The 20710-nt window shown below is 32.9% G+C and overlaps 2 protein-coding genes and 1 long non-coding RNA gene across 3 annotated transcripts; 1 reads left to right on the top strand and 2 right to left on the bottom strand.

Annotated features, from left to right (window-relative positions):
* Nucleotides 1–4176: 4176 nt before the first annotated feature.
* Nucleotides 4177–5013, bottom strand: LOC149480417 (uncharacterized). Its single transcript, XR_016317053.1, has 3 exons — nt 4757–5013; nt 4571–4632; nt 4177–4496 (listed from the first exon to the last, which is right to left on the bottom strand). It is a non-coding gene; the product is annotated as an uncharacterized LOC149480417 (long non-coding RNA).
* Nucleotides 5014–5439: 426 nt separating this feature from the next.
* LOC149480416 (uncharacterized) lies at nt 5440–7261 on the top strand. The gene is made up of 4 exons (XM_089706911.1): nt 5440–5709; nt 5783–6643; nt 6782–6943; nt 7024–7261. The coding sequence occupies exons 1-4, from the start codon at nt 5664–5666 to the stop codon at nt 7206–7208; spliced, it is 1254 nt and encodes a 417-aa protein (XP_089563037.1). The 5' UTR covers nt 5440–5663; the 3' UTR covers nt 7209–7261.
* Nucleotides 7262–17965: 10704 nt separating this feature from the next.
* LOC149480415 (uncharacterized) lies at nt 17966–19838 on the bottom strand. Its single transcript, XM_089706875.1, has 2 exons — nt 19746–19838; nt 17966–18796 (listed from the first exon to the last, which is right to left on the bottom strand). Exons 1-2 carry the CDS (start codon nt 19836–19838, stop codon nt 17966–17968), a joined length of 924 nt encoding a protein of 307 aa, XP_089563001.1.
* Nucleotides 19839–20710: the final 872 nt, after the last annotated feature.

Here is a 20710-nt window from a genome sequence, read left to right as displayed (position 1 = left end):
CTTGAGTTAGTTTTTATTCGCAACGGATACATTTTGCAGTTCCAAAGTCCAATAAAAATCTGCACTAAATACTGTTTTCAAGTAAAGTTCCTTTGTCTTCGCACTCTTTGTTTGCTTTGCAATTGTGAGTGGAACAATACAAAAAGGTTCGAATTTCGCTAACAACCTAAGCTAGAGTCGAAGTTTTAATTGCTTCGGAATAAGTCCACACCTAACCCTGCACTGAGGCAACTCCCGGGAACTTCTTTGAAGGAACCCGCGCTGATTTAAACTCATTTGCCTAAAAGGCTAGTGTTTACCAACGCAACTTTGAAATTACAAGGTTTTATTTCTTGAAAACAAAGTAACTTCTTGCTTATTGTTTATCTTAATAGCAAGCTTTCTTATAGTTGACCACGCGAGGTGCTTTGCGAAGCATTTTGAATAATAAGAAATTATTACTGAGACAAATATTATATCCAACTCTAATTCTTTCAAACTCCGCTCTATGGGTTTTTAAATCTCCTACTTGCAATTAAATTAACTTTATATTGTTAAAAGTTATTAAAAATCTTCATAATTATTAGAACAACAATTAACATTTTACATAACCATATCACCAGTATCACGTAAAAATAAAAAAGAAACATCCGCAAGAATCAATCGCAAACTGGACATCATTTATCAGGCTGACTTACATAATCTATAACGAAGTGTCCTCATTAGACCGTAATAAATCTAATAACGCTATCATTAGACTCGATCGAGCTAATCCAGTTGAAATGTACCGGCACGTATTGGCAAGTCCATAAAATAAGCGCAACGCGAAAACATAACAAAGTTTATGACGTCACAGGTGCGCGCCAGCCATAAATTCCTAAGTAAATAACGAGTGCATTTATTAATTCTAATAAACATAACGCTTTATGCACGTTTGTATTGTTAAAAGTTTTATATGGCTTTCATATAATTTCGGCACTTGCGTCGTAGCAAGCTGGTGGCAATACTATAATACCTACTACATTCTTTTGCCATGTTTCTCATATTTTCACGTATTCGCCTTTTTGGCGTCAATGTTTGATAGAAAAAAAGGAGTTTCTATTAAAAAAGCTTTTGCTTGATGGAATGAGAAATCATTCTGATAAAAGGAAAAATACAACCATCAATCGATTATCATTATCTAATAATAATCTACAACCTTTAGTTTTTCTTTGGAAAAAACTGACTATGTTTAACACCGAACTAATTCCATGTCAATAATGAACATCAATAAAGTTACCTTATTCTGGAAAGACCCATTTAACTTATAGACCTCGCTTTCTATTTGATTTATATTTTACTAGCAATGCCCTGCGGTTTCACCCGCATAGATGCGATATCGTTACAGTGAAAAGTCTACTATAGGTCGGACTATAGGTTTAATTTTTAATCACATGAAAATCACCTTTACCCCGTCCCGCACTACGGCCTTTGTTTTTTTTTTTTTTTTGTTTTAGTGGGGAAATCTTTCATAGATACCCACGGCCTCCGGGGGAGGGGCCGTGGGTTATGTCGGATTCCTACCGACCAAAACCCCACTGTGTTCCGTCAAGACGCATATTGGTAGAATTCCTCCGTGACCCCCGCACTACGGCCTGCTCGAACAGTATACCTACTATTTTCTGTAGATTGACACTTTTAAAAATTCGTTATATCTTTTGAATGGAATATCCAATTCTTTTCATTTAAAAAGTATTTTGCTGGTATTGAAACAGCCTATAATAAAACATCATTTAATGGGATAAGGATTAATATATGTGTATGGATAACATGGTTTGAATACTGTCGGCACTTCTATTTACTTTGAAAACGTAAAAAAGTTGTTGTAGTAACATAACTACTGAAGATGGACATATGGTATCGCGGACTTTCTTGTAGATATTGATCCATTCTATAATACCGTAGAACATTTTTTTGTTCTATCTTCAATAGATTCCGCAGCGCACGCGATGACAGAAGTTTTATTGAGGATTTTTGTACACCTTGGGTTACATTATTGCATTTTTGGTAAGGATCTCAAATTTTTTTGAAAATGCAATATAGCCTATGTTGCTCAGTAAAGATGCAGCTTTCTAATGGTGAAAGAATTTTTGAAATCGGTCCAGTAGTTTTTGCGTGAAAACCATACATACATACATACATACATACATACTTACAAACTTTTCCTCTTTATAATATTAGTATAGATTACTAAGTATTGGTATAGGTATTATATTATACCAAAAACGCAATCTCTTACACATCTTGTTTCCCGTTTAAGTCACATATAAAACTCTATAAAAACCCGCAATAAAATTATATATGAATATACCAACATTAAATGGGATTATGCTTATCTTCTCGTAGTTTCTCTTATATCCAGCGCACGTAATTATACCGAACATAATAAGTTATCATCGTTGCTATGTCTTTCGTAGTTTAATGGCAATAATATATGGATCATAATAATGAATGAAAATAACTTTATTGCTCAAACACAATCACAGAGGGATAAATAAAGATTAGACAATCGCGATCCGAGGGTTTACCATGATGTCTTATAGCAGTCATATTTCCAGTGCGGAAAAGCAGTGGCGCTAGACGATTTATTTTAATTAGTTAATTTTTTTATACAATTTTATAGTATTATTTTAGACCTGTAAAATAATACTGCCTTATACTGCCACATAGCCCGCAGGACCGATGCTCGTTTGGGAATACAGGTCCTTGAATGGCGACCAATGATCGGATCGGATCGGAAACGTCGGATGATATAGTTTAGATAGCTGGAAGCAGATGGCAAAGCCAAAGATCGGCAACTGTGGCACATTATGGAGGAGGCCTACGTCCAACAGTGGACTAATCCAGGCTGAATGGATGATGATATAATACTGCTTTATTAATTCACAGCACGGGGCCTGCATCTCTGCATACAGATTTTTTTCCAAAGAACCCATAAAAAAGAAAAGTAAATATGAAATTAAAAATAAAGACAGAACAATATTATAATTTTGTACAACTATCCGAAAACTAACTGAAGTTAAGACGATACACAAAAAAAAATCCACTGCTTGGCGGGCGGAGTCTAATAGCTCGCTATCGCGAACGCGGGTGTGCGCGAAGTCATTCTTGCATACTCGCCGCGCTGCCGCTGGCCGACTCGGGACAAACATGTATGGAGTCGTCATACAGTTATAATATTGTTATACATATATTTAATTGTTGATTTATTGGTTTTATTTTCTTGCTTATAAACACAAAATTATCTTCTTTTTAACAACTACTTAGACATTATTAATGATTATTAATTATTATTATTTCGTAATGTTTACTTTATTACAAAATAATACAGGTTATAAATAATCTTTAAAATAACAAAAAATATTGTTACTCTGAAAAAATGAAATGGTAAGTACCTAATTACGCGGACTACTGAATTGATTTAGATAGAATTTGATGCTGACGTAGATATTACATCATGCCCAGAAATGAAAGGTACTATTTCTGAAAGAAGTTATAAACCCTAATTCTTCTCAGTCAAAGTCAAGAGTGGAAGATATCGCTAATACAGTAAAACTGATGCGAAACTTTGGATGTTAATTTGTATATTTTTTTGTTAGTTGTTACTTAATCACGTCAAGACTACATTACCAATTTTGATAAAATATAGCTAATTGCCTGGATTTACACATAGGATACTTTTTATCCGAACTGAAACACTTCTGTGGGATAAAACAGGATTCACGATATAACCTAATTCCACGCGGGCAAAGCCGCGGTCGGAATGATATTTTTTTAAATAAAAAAATTGTTTAAAAAAAACACAAAATATATTGACGCATGTATTTATTTTTTGCACTCTATTTTAATTGTAATTATTCATTACAAATAATCAAAATTAAATAGCCAGAACAAAGTTAGGCCCTGGTAGGATAGGTAGGCAGGTGTGAGACGAACACTGGCTTATTTATACCAATAATAATGTATTATAAACATTAAATTAAGTTTACTTTCTAACAACAAAAATACATAATATTAGCTAATGTGAAAACGAATCAACCAATCATCCCACAACAATGAAATGTGCACACAAATATTCATCCAAATCGGTTCATGTGATTAGGAGGAGTGACTGCAGCGCCATCCTCCGGGCCCAATTGTGTTTCCAGATCACCCAGGAACTCAATTTAATATACTTACACAAAATTTTTCGAAATGAAAACTCACATTACTATGTAAATATGAATATAAACCGGTTTTAGTACTAAGCAATTTCCCGCACAGGTGTAGTAAGTATAAATGAAATAAATATCAACATCAAATTCTTTATACAACATACTTATCTACCACCTACTAAGAAATTCTTGAAATTTTTTCGTATTTTTTTAAAATATAATACTACTCCAACGAGCTCCTGTTCCATAATTCCATATTACGTCCACCATACTTCCACTAAGTTTACCATGATTTTTTATTTCTTTGCACTTTGTTGCTTTTTGCTAAAAATGGAATCATGCGATAAAACCAGTAGAGCGTTGATAACATACATTTTTGACTGAATAAAGGTACTTACGAAGGAGTGGGTTCACATTGTGAACAATCAGTGGGTTTATTTTCCTTCTGGATTCCGGATTTCTGAAAAGATTATCTATGCTATAAATAAAAATCTTACACATTCGTTATGTACTTAAAACAGGGGTACATATCAAACATCGTCTATAATACAATTATCATCAAATTTAAAATAAAACCAACTTACTTAATTAATTTGTTCCAATTGTAAGCATTCTTTTTCCTCCAACCTTTATGTTTCTTCTTCTTATTTTCTTTATTGTCCCCATTTGTCTCATTTTGTCTTATCGTGTTGTCACCCTTTTTTACGATTGCGCAAGCGACACAAGTTCCCCGTGTGACGGCCGTAGCGGGAATGACTCGTGCAGCGATCGGGGTAGGAAGGTACAGGGCGGCTCTCGCTATATTGGCTGGTCAGGCGCTAATTTCAAGTATTTCTTGTTTATTTCAAAACCATCGCATATTTCAAAATTCTAAAACGGTAGACGTATCGGTTGTATATTTTATAGTTAATATCCAAAAAGTCGTAACTTTACGTTTGTTATTTTGAAGATGCCAGAGATTAAAAAAAAATAACAATGAGAACTTTGTATTTTTTTTCTATCGAGAAAATATCATGGAATCATGTTTCTAAAACGGTAGACGTATTGTGTTACTATTGAACTTTCTTGTCAAGAATTTTCATCACGACAACTTTAATAATATAAAAATTACGAAGGTTTAAAAAGGGCCGTAAATGTTAGAAAAATTAATTCATCACCTTAAGTAGATATATTATGTCGGTAATACAATATGTAGGTATTAGCACAGACTAATAATAATATACTACGTATACAAGTATTAGTATAATAACACGGACCAATTTCAAGTTTCTACCTACTGCAATAAAAATATTAAATCAGAACATTATGTCCTCTTATGCGCGACGGCTATTGTTTTTTTGAAATACCATTCCAGTATGCCAAATCACAATACAGCGATATCGATTTACAGCATTTTGCAGATAAACATACTTTCCTTTTTATAAAATTAATCATTTATCACACTCACAACTCCAACTTGACTCGAGTCACCTGAGTACAAAAGCTTTAAAAATGTCTAAGAAAATATTTTCAGTGTTTGTGATTTTATTTTTATTTTGTAAGTACAAGTTCTTTTAAGAAGACAAATATGAATTTGTAAATATTTATATAATACAATTTATCGATTATAGGTCATCCACAACACATTAAAAGCGAAACATATTCAACAATGTACAATGACGAAGAAATTCAAAATCTTAATCAAGGATCTAAACAAACGGTCCATACGTTAAAGGGTCGTTTTAATGAAGAAGCACAAAGGCTCGTCAAATGTGGAGAAATAGAAGAAAATACGAAAAATATTACTCAAACGGGCCCGCCATACAATGAGTCCCATAAAGATCAATCAATTGATGAAAAAACTGGCAAGGATATGGATATTGCAGATGTAGAAATGAAAGTTTTAGCTGAAATGTTGAAAGACTTTGAAGACCATCCCTTGCGACTTGATGAGGATGAACCCGTCAAAACTGTTAACAATAATACAGATTCACATTCAAACGATTACGTAGTGGACAAAACTCACAAAGAGTTTGAATTTGAATCTTTGTTGATTAAAAATGAAGCTGCAAGCATGTTCAGATATACAGATGATGACAATGATGATAATGATGACAATAATAGAACGATAACTACTAATAAAAATAACACTCGAAGAGTTTATCCATACGATTCAAACCAGGCACAAATTCCGAGAAACTACTACAATCCGTTTGAAAACCCACCACCACGATCTAATATGCAATCACCTGTTACGAATGCGGATCTAAGTCGTAAGGTTACGAAAGCTAATAATCTTAATAATCCAAATAATATAAATAATCTAAATAATCCAAATCATCCAAATAATATAAATAACTTAAATAATCCGAGTAATCTAAATAATTTAAATTACAATTACAATTCCAACCCATCATTCGGCAACCTGAACAAGGAAATATCCCCATTGAATGCCGCTCGTGAAACAACAACAGTTTCTAACGACATAGCAAGTGAGTACAAAAACAATACATTAAAGCAAGACATTGATGATGTGGACATTGATTTATTCAGCAATTTAAATCGCAATTTTTCATCTGAGGAGTTAAGAAATATCACAAGTGATCCAACTAAAGGTTTTGGTATTTCAGACATGGTCAGGTCGAATTTGATGCTAATCGATCACCCCCGAGTTTGTTATGCTTGTAGTAGCACAGTTAGCCCTTCGTGCTGGTCTCCGGATAGAAGAACACCAACAAAATACTGCCGACAGGACCATAACGCGTGTTTAACGAAACTCTACAGACATAGAGGTAATTCAAATAATAATTCAAATAATACTTTCAAATGTAGAAAACATTAATTTCCTACTGACAAAGTATATAATTTGCAGGTATATCTTTCATTATTCGGGACTGCGGTGACGCCTGCTTGAACAACAACTTAGCTGAATACGGCATTCGATACAAATCTTGTACAATTTGCCACTCCGATTTATGCAACGGTGCTTACTCTGTACAAATTTATGCACTAAATATTATAATTATGCTACTAATATTTTTCAAAAACACTATTTAAGATCTGTATAAAAGTAATTATAAAATTGGTCCTTATAATACAACCTATTATTTTGATACTATGTATGGTTTTTTTTAATTTCGTTCCTGATGGGGATATATTTATTATGAATTATAATAATATGGGAATCTAGTATTTCCGCACTAATTCATTTTCTTAAAGATTTTCAGCAATCTGTTCTTCCAAGGATGCCGTTTGCTTTTCCTTTATAAATAACACACACACATATTTTTTATGATAGGTACATATACTAAGACATTTTTTATTTGGATATAAGGAGGCATATTTTATTTCTTGTTTTGCTACCTCGTTTTACATATTATGAAAGTTTTATCCTAGTCACGGCACGTCACGGTGTGGTCTGCGGATGACTAGTACAAAAATGAATCTCTTTATATGGATCGAAAAACAATCACTGTGAAATAAGTAAAAGTATAAAGGAGGAGAAATTATTATATGTATGTAGGATATATGTCTTGTAATCATATTTAATTAAATACTTTTCTAGTACTAGTCAATTTTAGAGCGCCTACCTAAATGCATTTGGATGACAAAAGAAAACTCCTTCACGAGTAGTACTAGGTATAGTCATATAAAATAACACTTGGAAATTTATGCAATTATAAAGCAAAGCACAACCAGACTAAAGTTTTCTTTAAAAATTCTATTCGTTAATCATTAGTATAAACTTCGGAGTTCAGTTGCGCCCGCGCCGGTGTTGTGTACGTACGCTGTTAAGATTTGTGATACCATTGTGTTTAAGAATGCAAGTCGCCATGAATAAACGATTTTTGAACGAGTATGGAAAATCATTTAAAATAAAAGGGAATTTAATTTAACAATTGTGGAGATGTGTTATTCTAACAGTATTTTTTTTTTATTATTAGTTATTTAATCGTAAGTAAGAAGTAAACTAGAATAGTTTTGGCAAGAAGGTGAGAATAGTTTAAGAAAAATAAATAATTTACTTCACCATCTTTAAGACGATACACAAAAAAAAATCCACTGCTTGGCGGGCGGAGTCTAATAGCTCGCTATCGCGAACGCCGGTGTGCGCGAAGTCATTCATTGCAAACTCGCCGCGCTGCCGCTGGCCGACTCGGGACAAACATGTATGGAGTCGTCATACAGTTATAATATTGTTATACATTTATTCAATTGTTGATTTATTGGTTTTATTTTCTTGCTTATAAACAAATAATCTTCTTTCCAACAACTACTTAGACATTATTAATAATTATTATTATTTCGTAATGTTTACTTTATTACAAAATAATACAGGTTATAAATAATCTTTAAAATAACAAAAAATATTGTTACTCTGAAAAAATGAAATGGTACTCAATAACGCGGACTACTGAATTGATTTAGATAGAATTTGATGCTGACGTAGATATTACATCATGCCCAGAAATGAAAGGTACTATTTCTGAAAGAAGTTATAAACCCTAATTCTTCTCAGTCAAAGTCAAGAGTGGAAGATATCACTAATACAGTAAAACTGATGCGAAACTTTGGATGTTAATTTGTATATTTTTTTGTTAGTTGTTACTTAATCACGTCAAGACTACATTACCAATTTTGATAAAATATAGCTAATTGCCTGGATTTACACATAGGATACTTTTTATCCGAACTGAACACTTCTGTGGGATAAAACAGGATTCACGATATAACCTAATTCCACGCGGGCAAAGCCGCGGTCGGAATGATATTTTTTTAAATAAAAAAATTGTTTAAAAAAAAACACAAAATATATTGACGCATGTATTTATTTTTTGCACTCTATTATAATTGTAATTATTCATTACAAATAATCAAAATAAAATAGCCAGAACAAAGTTAGGCCCTGGTAGGGTAGGTAGGCAGGTACAGCAATGTGAGACGAACACTGGCTTATTTATACCAATAATAATGTATTATAAACATTAAATTAAGTTTACTTTCTAACAACAAAAATACATAATATTAGCTAATGTGAAAGCGAATCAACCAATCATCCCACAAAAATGAAATGTGCACACAAATATTCATCCAAATCGGTTCATGTCATTAGGAGGAGTGACTGCAGCGCCATCTTCCGGGCCCAATTGTGTTTCCAGATCACCCAGGAACTCAATTTAATATACTTACACAAAATTTTTCGAAATGAAAACTCACATTACTATGTAAATATGAATATAAACCTGTTTTATTACTAAGCAATTTCCCGCACAGGTGTAGTAAGTATAAATGAAATAAATATCAACATCAAATTCTTTATACAACATACTTATCTACCACCTTCTAAGAAATGTAATTCTTGAAATTATTTCGTATTTTTTTAAATATAATACTACTCCAATGAGCTCCTGTTCCATATTATGTCCGCCATACTTCCACTAAGTTCACCATGATTTTTTATTTCTTTGCACTTTGTTGCTTTTTGCTAAAAATGGAATCATGCGATAAAACCAGTAGAACGTTGATAACATACATTTTTGACTGAATAAAGGTACTTACGAAGGAGTGGGTTCACATTGTGAACAATCAGTGAGTTTATTTTCCTTCTGGATTCCGGATTTCTGAAAAGATTATCTATGCTATAAATAAAAATCTTACACATTCGTTATGTACTTAAAACAGGGGTACATATCAAACATCGTCTATAATACAATTATCATCAAATTTAAAATAAAACCAACTTACTTCATTAATTTGTTCCAATTGTAAGCATTCTTTTTCCTCCAACCTTTATGTTTCTTCTTCTTATTTTCTTTATTGTCCCCATTTGTCTCATTTTGTCTTATCGTGTTGTCACCCTTTTTTACGATTGCGCGAGCGACACAAGTTCCCCGTGTGACGGCCGTAGCGGGAATGACTCGTGCAGCGATCGGGGTAGGAAGGTACAGGGCGGCTCTCGCTATATTGGCTGGTCGCGCGCTAATTTCAAGTATTTCTTGTTTATTTCAAAACCATCGCATATTTCAAAATTCTAAATCGGTAGACGTATAGGTTGTATATTTTATAGTTAATATCCAAAAAGTCGTAACTTTACGTTTGTTATTTTGAAGATGCCAGAGATTATAAAAAAATAACAATGAGAACTTTGTATTTTTTTTCCATCGAGAAAATATCATGGAATCATGTTTCTAAAACGGTAGACGTATTGTGTTACTATTGAACTTTCTTGTCAAGAATTTTCATCACGACAACTTTAATAATATAAAAATTACGAAGGTTTAAAAAGGGCCGTAAATGTTAGAAAAATTAATTCATCACCTTAATCATAACAGTTCAACCCAGAGAAATCTATAAATACTGTTCACATTTTGACACGGATTAGAGCCATTTACGTGACGTCACTGGAGCAAAACAGCTGTGCCGAATTCCCACATTTACGAGAAAATACGACGTGCCTTATTAGTCCACTTGTAGTTATCGTATAGGTATTTTTACCATTCCTACTACCTGGCCCTACATTTTCTTCATTTTTGCTTTCTTGGAATCGCGACGGTGTAATAATCTTTGGTATTTGTATCAATAGTATTTTTAGTAATATATCCACTTATTGGTTTGACGGAAGAATTGTAAATGTTTTTTTTTTGCGTTTGTATTTTATACATACAGTACATAATGTAGGCATTTACCTATTATATTGTCGACAGTACATTATACTGGTTATAGCGAGATGAACGAGTAATGCCTTCAATTCTTATCAATGTAGAACAAAAAAACACATCGCAATCGCATCCATATTATAATCTTATTCACTATTAATATGATTCTAATATGCAATCTAAGAAAGTACCTACTTTTAAGAAAATACAAGTCCAGTTTTCTGTTAATATATAAACCGATTTTCGAACACGTATCATATCGAAAAGTCAACTCGTGGCAGAGGCCAAGACTGTATCGGTTGCAGTAAATGTTTTTTGGTTTTTTATATTTTTGTTAGACTGAATCGGTTGAAGTGTTTTTATACGTGTGTTATTTTATAATATTATTATTATATTTTCAGAACTATCCAGACACCTTTAAAAGGATTACACCCGAACTTCTAGAAGCTTAACGTGGAGACATAGAACCAACATTGAACTGTACTTTAGACAAGGTTAATGTGTTGTACAATTAATTATTGTCATTAAAAGCAACCGTATACAAAAATTTCAATAAAAACCGAGTCTTGTAAGAATATCAGTCTTTGTCTAACTCGCGAGATGACGTGACGTGAGCGAACACATTTATCTCCTGTAACGCGTGTGTCATCAGATAGCTGGCAACTTATCTCACGACTGCAAGTTCCTCCGATTTTCGCTCCACTGAACTTTTATCTTGAGTGATGGACGCTTCTAATACTTTTAATGTATAGTAGTGTTTTAGCACGATTGATTTATGCTTGGAATGGTATGGCCACTTTGCTAATACTACACGTATATGTTGATAAACAACGCTTTTTCTTTATTTGTAGCCGTCATTTTTTGTATTCCCAAACAGACATTTGAATAGGTGATTTTAGATGAGTAGACTGTAGAGTATAGTTATTACATAGTGGAGTAGAGTAAAATATCACTTATTTACAATGTAAATCTTTCTCTTCACCTTCGTTGGTATAGTTTTACTCCGAAGACGCAGAGAAAAAAAATATTACAGTTTTGAACTGATTATAACAATAAGGACATGTTTTCGCAAATCACATTTGCCTATTTTGCGTGAACCTTTTTAATATTATATTCACAGCTTAATTATTTAAATTATAATATGCAAAATTCATTGCTAAATTTTTAATTTTGTTTCATACATAAATACATTGTAAAATTAATAATAGCCTTTTGTTCAACATACTTTTGAAATGTCAGTCTAATAATTAAGACAATAATTAAACACAATAACAATTCTGTACTCTGTTCACGTCGTAAACAGCTCTTCAGATGCCCAATACGAAGTAAGCTCGTTTGCACCAACTTCATGGAGTTACGAGCGAGTAAGAGCGAGTTGGTTACTTCGTATCGGATACCTAGTGTTACTTTTTGATACCCTCCTAAGCAACAAATTGAGATTAGCGATGTAAAAACTAATACAATACCAGTATTAAGTGCTGATTTACTACATATAGACTGGGGTAGAAGCCTTTAAAAATAATAAAAAGATAAAAAAAATCGCAGTCGGATGAAACCCATTAGAAAAGGAGGGGAATATGATGAAAATAAAAGGAAAAATAAATTACGGTCAATCCGAGTTCGGGAAGAGGGAGGGGGGAGCTTTTAAGAGAAAAAAATGGTCTCTCTCGATTTCTGACAAAACTATAAGTCCTATGGAAAAAACTTCAATGGCAAAGTTGTAGGTAATTAAAAGTTCTACAACTTTTGTATTAACAATTTTTTCACATAACCTCAAAATTTAGGTGAAAAATTCAATAAACCAAATTTTTGGTCTTTTATTTTTATCTACTTCAAAATTAATTTTTTTTCTACGAAATTTGGTGGAAACTTACTTTATTATGTCTCAAATACACTGTAATTTATTTGATTGAAAATATTTATTTTTCCGCCTTATTTTGAATTAATACCAAAAAAACAACCTAATTTTCAATCGAAAAGTCACCCGTCAAAATATCAGCTATTTTCAAAAATTTGGGAAGCCTTTTATTCATTGAAATCTCTACTTTCATATGGTGTAAAAAAAAATAAACACCACCATAGTAAATGTTCTCAGGAAATGCATACAAACAGACAAGATAAGGAGCTTTTACTAAATCAAGCACACTTCTCGAACTCTATATCTTCTCTTGTATCGGCTTTTCGGTAATATTTCAAAAGAAAAAAAATTATCTGTTCTAAGTATAATATTTTACAGCAAATTCAAAAGCAAAATGATGTCGATAAAAACATTTCAGGTAGTTTGAGAAGTGTGCCTGATTTAGTAAAAGCTCATTTTCACACTGTTTGTATGCATTTCCTGAGAACATTTACTATAGTAATGTTTATTTTTTTTTACACCATATGAAAGTACAGATTTCAATGAATAAAAGGCTTTCCAAGTTTTTGAAAAAAACTGATATTTTGATGGGTGACTTTTCGATTGAAAATTAGGTTGTTTTTTGGTATTAATTCAAAATAAGGCGAAAACATAAATATTTTCAATCAAATAAATTACAGTGTATTTGAGACATAATAAAGTAAGTTTCCACCAAATTTCGTAGAAAAAAAATAAATTTTGAAGTAGATAAAAATAAAAAAGCAAAAACTTGGTTTTTTGAATTTTTCACCAAAATTTTGAGGTTATGTGAAAAAATTGTAAATACAAAGGTTGTAGAACTTTTAATTACCTACAACTTTGCCATTGAGCTTTTTTCCGTAGGACTTGTAGTTTTGTCAGAAATCGAGAGAGACCATTTTTTTCTTTTAAAAGCTCCCTCCTCCCTCTTCCCGAACTCGGATTGACCGTAATTTATTTTTCCTTTTATTTTCATCATATTCCCCGCCTTTTCTAATGGGTTTCATCCGACTGCGATTTTTTTTTTGTTTCAAAAATTATCTACTCTAGTCTAATAGAGGTTTTATATCCTGTGGATGAATCCTTGGACATTGTATTTTTACGCCAATACTGTTTCTTGCCCCTTGAAATCGATTATTTAAAATGCCACCAAATAAAATGATTCTTTGTTTTACATTTAGGTACTCTGTAATTTTCTTTTTAACTTTATTGATTCAAAAATAGATAGCAATACTATAATATTAAGATTAAATAATTTAATTTTCAGAATTATCAGCGCAAGATCAATCCAGAGATGTGTGGAAAATGCAATTAATTATGAAATATTTTTTCCTGGCTTACACTATGTATAAATTATGAATTACACAGCGTTATAAAAAAAGATTTTTCTGTGCCAATTTACTTAACTATCATAAGATTAAAAGTTAAATCTCTTATTTAACTTCAATATAACCATGTGTTCCAAAAATTACCATGATCGAGTCTCAAATAGCGGCTAATTTTGCTGATAGTTTCCCCAATTTTGGTCCGCTCCATCAAGAACCAAGTCCTTTGTTTGTCATGTCATTAAATAGTGATATGGGTGTACAAAACGAGCTGGGGCACTTAATGCCAGTCATTGTGATGCTTTATTTTCCCGCTATTTATAGCTTATGACTTATTATTTATCCGTTCGTTAATTAGGATAATGATTCTATAATACGTTACATATTGGTTATAATGATTTGTGTAATTAGTTTCCAATATAGATGTTATCATGTGTCAGCGTATTGGAAAAGAATTATAATGGGTATTTGTTTTGCAATATTTTTTCAGTTTTAAGATTATTCAGTACGTAATACGTATGAAATGGTTTTAAAGAAGGGTGGAGAACGTATATGAGAGCCTCGGTCAAATATTGTATTAGATTAATTTAAAAAATAACGATCTTACTTTTTCGTATTTAATCGTAATATTATATTGTGGTAATCTGTTAAATATACACAATGATATGTTATATAAAGTAAACATATTATTGCCGATTTTTAATGTTGTCATTCACTGTTTGTTAATAAATAGTATAGTTAAAAACAACGATAACAATGAAAAAACAATTTTATGAGTCATGTCAAATGTCTTTGATACGATGTACCGTTTTTAATAGTATGTGTAAAACATTGGAACAATAAAATAACTTGTTCCATAAAATTTGTTCGTTAAAAAGCGAAATTTCATACCTGAATAAAACATGTTCATGATTCATTAATAAATACTGAAACATCGATATTCGTGAAATAATTAAAAGTGGCAGGCTATAAATTTAATATCACTCCGGCGCAATATCTCATAGGCGGGAAACCTCATATCATAGGAAATTGAAAATAAATTCCTTTAAGCTTCCAATTACCCCAATCGAGAACATTGAGTTTTCAGCCAAATAATTTCACTGGGAATTGTGATTTGTGACGTGTCAATTGTGGAACGTACCTGTTATTCAATTTGGAATGTTCTAAGCATGTACCTATTTATTTATAGCAGATACATTGAAAAGTAAAATCTTCAATGTTAATTGATAAGGTCTGGCGTCTGATTTGTCATAACATAAAAACAAAATACTATTTCTTTATCATTATTGAATTGTTTTGTAACTACATATAAACTAATGAGCAAAATACTTAGTATATTATTATGTATAATATTGTGCATCAAAATTTACACTACATAATATATTAGATATTATTATTTGATCCGTTGGTCAGTTTTTGTTTCACGCCTACAATGCTAGAGCAAATGCTAACTTCAATATTAATTCAAAAATGATCAAAACAATCAACCTGGCAAAACTCCATCAGCTACCTAAGTCGACTTACACAACAAAGTTTCAGTAGTAACAACTTAAGTAATTGGCACGTAACATAAGACCTTCATAAGAGACCCACTTCCAAAGGGTCACTCTAACGTCAAAGCCACGCATCAATATTGAGCTATAAAGTCGGGTTTGTTTGAAGGCACAAGTTTTGTCGAAGTGAGATGTTGACCTTAGGCATTTTGCTTATGTGCAAGCTCTCAGGATGACATATTCGAAGGACTCTGTTTACCTACCGCTTATTAACTGATGGAAGATGTTCTTTCTTTTTTCTTTTTTGAAGTGAAACTTCTTGAGGCACGTTGAGAGTAAAATTTGAAGGTCGCGTCATGGCAATATCGTCACGGCATGGAGTAAGACGAAGATTTTGGTATCTTTGAATTTTGTCAAAGAAGTTTCACTTCTGACACGTGTGCTCGCGGCACACACGTTCTTTTTTAAATTTTTTGAGATAATAATATGTTGATTATATACCTACGTAGTAATTATCTAGATTAGGTACTAGTGTGGTTATACGTGAACATGGAAATGTCATAAATGTTATCTAACTAACTGTAAGCTTTCACTCAATTATTTATTTATTTATTTGAAATGGAAGTTTTACTTTTGGATTAATTTAACTCTACTCGTAAAACGACAAAATTTAGATTACAGTACGGCGCTTTGTCAACCGACTTCTAAAATAGGAGGTGGTTCTCAATTCGACTTTATTTTTAAGTTTATTCCCTGATACCTCAGAGCTTTTGACTGGGAGAACTTTCCGGTTGGTCCCATTTAAAATATGTCCATTTGAAAACGGTTTAACTTTTTGTTTCAAAATAATTATTTGCGATATACTCCGGAATAAACCAAGCGAAAAGATACAAGCAGTCACCAATCATGGACCCAAAAAGATTTAACATAACCGAATGAAACATGTTTTAAGCGGACCTAATCTCACATACTTCGTTTAAGCGACGTTGTCACCAACTTAACAAAACCCTTTGAAGTATTTATTATCAAAGCTAATTAACTCGAGTTGGGCTGTTTTCAGACGTAATACGGAGAGGTCATTAAATAAAACACTCTTTGTTTTCCTTGAAGATGTCACTAAATTTCATACACGTACTTGATGTGTTGTTTGTTACTAACGATAAAATTTAAATGAAACAAATCCTCTATACCTATACTAAAATGAGTCATAAAATTAAAATGAAAGTAAAGTTCAAATGTACAATCTAATTTTGTTAATTGTAGAGCAAAATTTGTAAAGAATGTTCTGCTAAACAATTTTAAAGCAACTCGTCACAAATCAATCATGACTCACGAAGTCCCTGTTTGTATTTCCAAATTTACATTTCAATTCTCAGTTCAATTATGCTAATTTGTTGTATTTTGAGACCCAACTTGCTATGATTTATTACCCAGAAACATTGTTAATATTACTTCACGAGTAATGTTGTTTAAGAATAATTACTTTCGATAAATAATTTACTATTTTCAATTTCCCATAGGATTTATAAGAATTAGTATAATGCGTTCTTACAGAGTTTAAAACAAAATCTTAAAATGGTTGCCTAAATACGTTAATTTAATAAAATGTTACAGTCATCTTAATAGTAAGCAATTACGAATATTTATAAATTTTCTAAGAAGCTAGTTATTATATAATATAATATCACTCTTGTATTGTCTCTACGTGTGGGTGTAGCTTTTGTGATTGGTGAGTGGTGAATAAATATACATAGTATTAAAAACACGCAACGCATGGAATTATAGAGTTGTCACCGATTCTTGATAAGTGTCAAAAGCTTGAATTATATAAATCTGTCCGTTTAGAGTGGGTCAAAATTGCGTCTAGAGAAAAAATAAACACACAGAAAAAAGTAAAGAGGGTTGAAAAGGATACCAATCTACACCTACTCGTATACTTTTATATATTGCAAAATGATTACTCAATCACTAGTGCACTACAATAATGGATTTCTTTATATCAGAACAATTTATCACCTAGCAACAAGAAGACATAGGAATTTATATTTGACATTGTGATATATCACCTTTAAAGGGTCATCAGTTAGTATGATAAATGTATTAGACCTTAGGAGATTATAGCTTCGAATAAAACTCTCCAAGAGACTTTTTTAGCAAACACTGTTATTATCTGTTTACTTTTTGTTTTAGAATTGTATTAAAGAAACAATACATATTTTTGCATTATTTTTTTTTGTTTAGAATTGTATTAAGGAAACATTATATTATTAACATAATTAATTTGTGTATTTTTTTCTACATTCCGAACAAACCATCTTAATAACGACATAAAATCTGTGACATATTTCAATAATATTTTGGACAGCGTTCATTAATTAAATAACTTCTAATTGGGGGGGCAAGTATCTCGCCTCGCGGCGGTGTGAAAAAAAAAACTCCGGCTGAGTGGCCAGACGGCCGGAGTCTAGGGCGACTGAGTGAGGAACCTTCGGACTATTCGAGCGTTATCCAGAAGGACTGCCCGCTGTATCCCCACTGTCATGGGCTTTACCGGTAAATCCAACCTCCTTAAATATTGTTTTAAGGAGGCAGGAACCAGCCCATTGGTGGACACAACTATAGGGATTATCTCGGCAGACACACCGTCCCACATCTCGACAACCTCGTGCGCCAGATCCAGATATTTGAGCCGTTTATCTGACTCGGCCTTAACAAGATTGTCGTCATGTGGAATAGTGATGTCTACCAAGAAAATCCTAGAAGTTGCTCGGTCCATCACCACAATATCAGGTCTATTCGCTAGGATAGTCCTGTCTGTGATGATGGGCCGATCCCAGTACAACTTGGCACGGTTATTTTCCAGGACTGGCTCCGGCGCGTACTTGTAGTAAGGCACTTTTCCTTCAAGAAGGCCATACTTCAGAGCGAGCTCTTGGTGGATAATCCTGGCTGCTAGGTTGTGCCTGTGCAAATACTCAGAGTTGGCAAGCATGGAACAACCGGAAGTAACATGTCGGAGAGTTTCTCCAGGACGGTGACACATACGACATAAGTCCTGGGTCCCGTCCTTTATGATGTACTTCCGATAATTGTTCGTCTTAACCACCTGATCCTGTATCGCACAGACAAAACCCTCGGTTTCCCCAAAGAGGTCACCGAAACGCAGCCAGTGCACGGAGGACAAGAAATCTACGTGAGGTTCATGTAGACTCCTGTGAAACCTACCGTGCAGCTCTTTCTCTTTCCATATGGCCTCCCTGTCGGAAATGCTGAGTACCGTCGGCTTTTGCCAGTCCTGTTTGGCCAGGGATAGGGGAGTGAGTCCTTTGTCACATTCTATGACTTCAGCATGGATTGCATGACCAACCTACTACTTCTAATTTATTATTAATGGAATAGAAAATAAATAAAGTATAAAAAATACGCTATAAATATGTTATTTAAAATAAGATTAATAATTTTTATAAATAGTGAGAAGCTAATAGAGAGGTAGTAATATGTTTTAAAAGAGTTATGTCAAGCTGTGAATTCACATTAAAAAAGTAACACTGAAACGAAGTTAAGAGAGAATGTATCGCGTATTTGGCACTGGCCACAAGGCATTGTCTAATTAAACCAGGATCAGACGGCGCGCGGCGGTGACTTCTGAGAGCGTCTGACTGCTTCGTTTTGGTTGTTCGCCAACTAGCTCCTTACAAAAACGATCGCCTTGTGGTTGTTTGCAGAACAAGCAATTATAAAGTTTTCGATGCTTTTCAGCTTTTACTAGGTATCGTAACGAGGCTTACGACGACTTAATTAGTACAAGGGTTTATAGCGAAGTCAATAGAGCAATGCCTGAGACGTCTGGTTTTGTAGTTGACGGCTTTATGGTATCGATAAAATTTCTATTCAAATATTTAAGCGAATAATTTGCTTTATTATACATGTATATTGCTTTTGCTTTGAATACTACATGGTTTATTGATACTTACGTCCAATATTTTTGGTAAATTAATTCTAAACTTTATTGTGACAATATCTTGGGACTGCCGTGGAAAGTCGTTTTTAAATTATTAATCATTTTATCGCATGCTTTATGGCTACAATTCTGGGTAACTTATTTTCCTCACAAATATCCTTCCATTTAGCTTTCTATTGAATTTTCTCTTGAATCTCTCTCATCACATACTAAAATGCATTTTCATATCATAAATCAGCTGCATTATAAAAATAAATGTGTATTATTTTAACGCGTTCCCGACCTCGTTTCGAACTGGTAGGTAAAAGTGTGGCAGCGCTATTAAAACTTCGAGGCAAGCTTTGGTCGTTAGAGAGCTATACTTTTGCTTGTACATGATGCAATATCTATACTATGTTTTACTTTGGATCCTGATTCCTGAAGATCTGCGAGTGAAAGGGTTGTTGTGTGAGCATACTCCCCAAAGTTTGGTTAACGATACATGTCTTATTATGTGTTCGACGTCTGTTAATATCGGTTGTTGTGTTTTATGATGCAGTAAATAGCGTGCCTTTAAAATGAAAAAGGTGGATTTATCGTTAACGTAAAATAGGAAATAGTTATAAATAGAAAACATGAATATATTAATCACTATATGAATACAATTAAAACAATCAAGACCTACCTATTTGATTACTTAATGAGACGATTTTGCTCATGGTAATGTACCTAATAAACAGCTTTTCATTATTACTGCGAATAGAAATTGTTTTTTCAAAGCCTCTTTATAACAACCTAAAGTAAACTTGGATGTTGTTAAGCGAGCTGTATTTCTAATGATAAATTACCAACCACAACACCAAAGTAAGAGTCGTAGTGATATAACTGGTGTAAATGTACTCCATCTAACTAATGTTAGCTCGGCTAGTTACTAAACTTTCTGCAAGTGTAGTAGGAGAGTCAAACGTGATGTTTGTCGTTGCCATAGCAGAATTAATTAAATTTGTGTGTACTCTAAAGATTACATGCGCGTCCCTGTTTGGACAGAGGTTAATCTATTATTAAAATGCAGCTGCATACACCGCAGGCGTATCATAGGTACTTGTATTGTACGCTGTTTGCTATATGTGTAAACGAATTTATTTGTCAATTTATTAATTTTATGGTTTACTGGTTACAGCTAGATCGTGTCGGATCATATCATGTCGTCGATGATTTTTTGCACGTTGTGAATATTCTTTGACAAAATTGTATTTGAGATTGAAATGC

This window comes from Colias philodice, chromosome 18 (assembly GCF_061535455.1).
Source record: "Colias philodice isolate Cphi_HAF_F1 chromosome 18, ilColPhil1 Martin Lab GWU primary, whole genome shotgun sequence".
Taxonomy (NCBI): Eukaryota; Metazoa; Arthropoda; class Insecta; order Lepidoptera; family Pieridae; genus Colias; species Colias philodice.
Note: the sequence above shows the minus strand (reverse complement) of the source record. Positions and strands in the feature narration are given on the sequence as shown.

What these genes read in the sequence shown, in the direction of transcription:
- LOC149480416 (XM_089706911.1), top strand. Translation starts at nt 5,664, where the DNA reads ATGTCTAAGAAAATATTTTCAGTGTTTGTGATTTTATTTTTATTTT. An exon ending in TGTGATTTTATTTTTATTTT is followed by an intron (nt 5,710 to 5,782) that starts GTAAGTACAAGT and finishes TATCGATTATAG; the next exon opens with GTCATCCACAACACATTAAA. An exon ending in GAAACTCTACAGACATAGAG is followed by an intron (nt 6,944 to 7,023) that starts GTAATTCAAATA and finishes TATAATTTGCAG; the next exon opens with GTATATCTTTCATTATTCGG.
- LOC149480415 (XM_089706875.1), bottom strand. Translation starts at nt 19,838, where the DNA reads ATGTACAAGCAAAAGTATAGCTCTCTAACGACCAAAGCTTGCCTCGAA. An exon ending in ACCTACCAGTTCGAAACGAG is followed by an intron (nt 18,797 to 19,745) that starts GTCGGGAACGCG and finishes CTGGCCAAACAG; the next exon opens with GACTGGCAAAAGCCGACGGT.